This window comes from Limulus polyphemus, unplaced genomic scaffold, assembly GCF_000517525.1.
Source record: "Limulus polyphemus unplaced genomic scaffold, Limulus_polyphemus-2.1.2 Scaffold1751, whole genome shotgun sequence".
Lineage (NCBI taxonomy): Eukaryota > Metazoa > Arthropoda > Merostomata > Xiphosura > Limulidae > Limulus > Limulus polyphemus.
In genome coordinates, this window is record NW_013667361.1 from 232,257 (window position 1) to 237,266 (window position 5,010).

General features: G+C 35.3%; 1 protein-coding gene across 1 annotated transcript in view; it reads left to right on the top strand.

Annotated features, from left to right (window-relative positions):
- The window catches only part of LOC106464823 (sodium/calcium exchanger 3-like), a 115,306-nt gene extending 110,499 nt beyond the window's left edge, over window positions 1-4,807 (top strand). Inside the window, exon 4 of the mRNA XM_013924978.2 lies at window positions 2,900-4,807. Within this exon, the coding sequence (XP_013780432.1) occupies window positions 3,080-4,807 (1,728 nt within the window). The 5' untranslated portion in view covers window positions 2,900-3,079. The remainder of the gene's footprint in view (window positions 1-2,899) is intronic.
- The last annotated feature ends 203 nt before the right edge of the window (window positions 4,808-5,010 follow it).

Below are 5,010 nucleotides of genomic sequence, written 5' to 3' on the forward strand. Positions count from 1 at the left end.
GTTTTCCGATTGTCAAGCGTTATAACAATCACAGTTACAACTTCCGAAGTTTATTGCACACTGACTATAGCGAACTAATAATAGATACTCTCTTTTGGCGCGTTGCGTTGGTTATATTTATAGCCGTGTGGAGGCTTTCTCGAAATTTCAGTTTTACGTAACAATACTGACGCTACATTTAAGCGTTTACTTGCATATATATATATTGTTGATTCTTACTCTTGAGAATCTCCTACAACTTTGGAGAATAGGCGGGAGTTTTGCAATACATATTTAACAGTATAAGCTATGTATGTTTCTAAATATAAATTTAATCTAAACAAACGTCGATATAAAATAAATATATAATAACAAATTCGTTACAGTTGAAAGTAGTTTTCATACTATTGAGTGATAAAATCAGAAATATGCACTAGATCATGTAAAACTATTTCACTGTTATTTTGTATTCAGAAACCACGAATATTACACGATCAATGTCTCTAATTTTAGTTATCAGTTAGTTAATATGTTCTTTAATAATTTTGTATTCAGAAACCACGAATATTACACGATCAATGTCTCTAATTTTAGTTATCAGTTAGTTAATATGTTCTTTAATAATTTTGTATTCAGAAACCACGAATATTACATGATCAATGTCTCTAATTTTAGTTATCAGTTAGTTAATATGTTCTTTAATAATTTTGTATTCAGAAACCACGAATATTACACGATCAATGTCTCTAATTTTAGTTATCAGTTAGTTAATATGTTCTTTAATAAATGGTTGTGCATTTATATAAGAGTTTTTGAACTAATTATAAACATGAATTTAATTGAATTTTCATTTAGTTTGAGGATAGCATATGAAAACAATAAATTTCACTTCTTGCTTTACGGTGTTAGAAACATTTTCAAATGGATGTATACCGTAATGTTCCCCTTCAATAGAATTACTTATTGTAAATTACAACAGTTACGGTTTAGAAATCACATAATGTTTTCAACATACAAAGGTGGCATCACATATAATAGGATGTTTGGAAATTCAAGTAAGATATTGCTAAAACAAGTTATTTTATCTTAGACAGGTAATTACACGACAAATAATTGGTTCCATTTATAGAATTAAAGAGCCTGTAAGAGAGAGATCCCCTGAAAGATGTTCATGGTAAAGAAATGAAAGTGAGAAATCATCATCTTATAACAATCATTCAAATATAGTTTGAACCGTAGAGAAATCAACACCTTATAACAATCATTCAAATATAGTCTGAACCGTAGAGAAATCAACATCTTATAACAATCATTCAAATATAGTTTGAACCGTAGAGAAATCAACACCTTATAACAATCATTCAAATACAGTTTGATCCGTAGAGAAATCAACACCTTATAACAATCATTCAAATACAGTTTGAACCGTAGAGAAATCAACACCTTATAACAATCATTGAAATATAGTTTGAACTATATTCATCGTTATTATTTCATCGCCATTAACTGTGTGATAAACTTACATTATAATCGCAATTTTTTGTCAACGTTTATCATCATCAATGGACCTCTTATTAAATCACCGATACAAACTGGCTCAAAATGTGTGAAATACAACAAAGAGCATTATGGTAAAATCTTGAGCTGTTATGATTAATGACTGCTTTAGTTCTTCTTACGTATCAAGAATATTATTATTCTTATAACAAATTTACTGCAGATTGGTTTGTACTGTAGAATATAGTTTCAGTGTTTACCTTGGTAGGTATTAATTATAGATATGAATTATGTTGCATATAATTTACGTATCAGAGGACATGCAGGTGTTTTACATCACAGGACTTACAGAGGCATAAAGGTGTTTTATATCACAGGACTTACAGAGACATACAGGTGTTTTATATCACAGGACTTACAGGGACATACAGATATTTTGTATCGCGGGACTTACAGAGACATAAAGGTGTTTTATATCACAGGACTTACAGAGACATACAGGTGTTTTATATCACAGGACTTACAGGGACATACAGGTGTTTTATATCACAGGACTTACAGAGACATACAGATATTTTGTATCACGGGACTTACAGGGACATACAGGTGTTTTGTATCCCAGGACTTACAGAGACACACAGATATTTTGTATCGCGGGACTTACAGAGACATGCAGATATTTTGTATCACAGGACTTACAGAGACATGCAGATATTTTGTATCACAGGACTTACAGGGAGACATGCAGATATTTTGTATCACAGGACTTACAGGGACATACAGATATTTTGTATCACAGGACTTACAGAGACATGCAGATATTTTGTATCACGGGACTTACAGAGACATACAGGTTTTTTGTATCACAGGACTTACAGAGACACACAGATATTTTGTATCGCGGGACTTACAGAGACATACAGGTGTTTTATATCACAGGACTTACAGAGACATACAGGTGTTTTATATCACAGGACTTACAGAGACATACAGATATTTTGTATCACGGGACTTACAGAGACATGCAGATATTTTGTATCACGGGAATTACAGAGGCATACAGGTGTTTTTTGTATCACAGGACTTACAGAGGCATACAGGTTTTTTATATCACAGGACTTACAGAGGCATACAGGTTTTTTATATCACAGGACTTACAGAGGCATACAGGTGTTTTATATCACAGGACTTACATAGACATGCAGATATTTTGTATCACCGGACTTACAGAGACATGCAGATATTTTGTATCGCGGGACTTACAGAGACATACAGGTTTTTTGTATCACGGGACTTACAGAGATATACCCGTATCATTATTTGCTTTAAAACTTTGTCTACCTTCTCTATTTTTGAATATAAAGTGTTTGAATATATTCAGTAGTTTAATAAAAAAAAATGTTGTTGTTTTCTCTCTTTTTAGGAAAAACATATATACATTACGTCCTAAGGAAGAAACAAGTGTATGGAAGACAAATCAAGAAGATTTTATAATTATATGTCACGAGGTGAACGATTTATTAGACGTACTATACATTACTTATTCAAAAATGTTGTTGTTTTTCGTGAATAAGGTCTGATTTATTAGTTAGGAACGATCAAAATGAATAAAGACGTTTTCACCCAAAGTTTTCCAACTTGGATTAGTATACTTTCATTATGGTACTTTTTGGTTCCACCAACGATGGCGTCAGTAGATAACTCAACTAAATGTAAAGAAGGTTTAATATTACCTCTGTGGCTACCCAGTGAAAATTTAAGTACTGGGGATATAGTAGCAAGAGGAATAGTGTATTTTTTAGCTCTAGCTTACATGTTTGTGGGCGTATCGATAATAGCTGATCGTTTTATGACGTCAATTGAAGTAATTACCTCCAAAGAAAAGGAAGTTGTTATTAAAAAACCGAATGGTGAGAAACAAACCATTAGTGTTAGAATTTGGAATGAAACCGTTTCCAACCTAACTCTCATGGCTTTGGGTTCTTCTGCACCAGAAATTCTTCTCTCTATCATTGAAGTTTACGGCCAGAATTTTGAAGCAGGAGAACTTGGCCCTGGAACTATAGTTGGCAGTGCAGCCTTTAACATGTTTGTAATCATCGCTATTTGTGTTTATTCCATTCCCGAAGGGGAATGTAGAAAAATCAAGCATTTAAGAGTGTTTATTGTTACCATGACATGGAGTGTTTTTGCATACATCTGGCTCTATTTGATTTTGACTTGGTCGTCCTATGGCGTCATCGAGGTGTGGGAAAGTGTGGCAACGTTTTTTTTCTTCCCTGCTACTGTCCTAACAGCGTATATCGCTGACCGACGTCTGCTTATTTATAAGTATCTTTCGAAAAAGTATTGGGTCACTAAGCACGGGATAATCGTGGGGAATGAGGGAGAAGACCTTGAGATGGGGAGTACGAAAGTTAACCACTTGCCCGATGGGGATATCAAGATGTTTAATGAAGAGGGGAATGAAGAACTTCGAGAATTTGAAGAGCATCGAAAGAAATATATTGACATTCTTCGAGAGCTTCGTCACAAAAATCCTGACTGCCCGATAGAAGATTTGGAGATAATGGCCCGCGAAGAAATCCTTAACCGTGGTCCAAAGAGTCGGGCCTACTATCGCATCCAGGCCACTCGGAAATTGACTGGAGGAGGAAACCTCGTGAAACGGAAACTTGAAAGACAAGAGATGAAGAAGGGGGAGGAGGAGGTTATGGAGAAGGAAGAAGTGATCAGTATTGGTTTCGACCCTTGTTATTACACAGTGATGGAAAATGTCGGGGAGTTCGCCATCACTGTCAGCAGAGAAGGGGGTGTTAGTCATACAATTTGTGTCGACTTCCAGACGGAAGACGGAACTGCTAATGCTGGTTCTGACTTCGAATATGTGGAGGGGACGTTGGTGTTTCGCCCTGGAGAAACACATAAACAGATCTACGTCACTGTTATCGATGATGACGTATTTGAAGAAGATGAACATTTCTATGTGCGATTAACTAACCCCAGATATTTGGGTTCAGATGGCCCGGCTGGCTCAATGAATGGTTCTATCGGTAACATGGGGCTGCGTCCCCCTATCCAACTATCTACACCATTTCTCGCCACTGTAATGATTTTAGACGATGACCACAGTGGCATATTCGCTTTTCCCGAAGTGGAGTTTGAAACAAACGAGTCTGTTGGACTATACACTTTGAAAGTGTGTCGGTACAGCGGTGCCCGTGGCACAGTGATCGTACCGTTCAAAACCTTAGATGGAACCGGCAAAGGGGACAGGGACTACGAAAAACTTGAAGGAGAAATTGTCTTCGAAAACAATGAAACATGGTAAGTTGTTTTCTGTATAATGCTTAGAAGTGTCGAATCTGATAAAGTATTTAGTTGTGGCATTCCAGAACGTGTATATGAATTACAAGATAGAGTGTAGTTTTCATTTCCGTTGTAACAACTAAATAACAAAATGATCATTATCATTACATATGTATATATATATAATATTGAAATAATCTAAAATGCTGTATTCATAATTGTCCT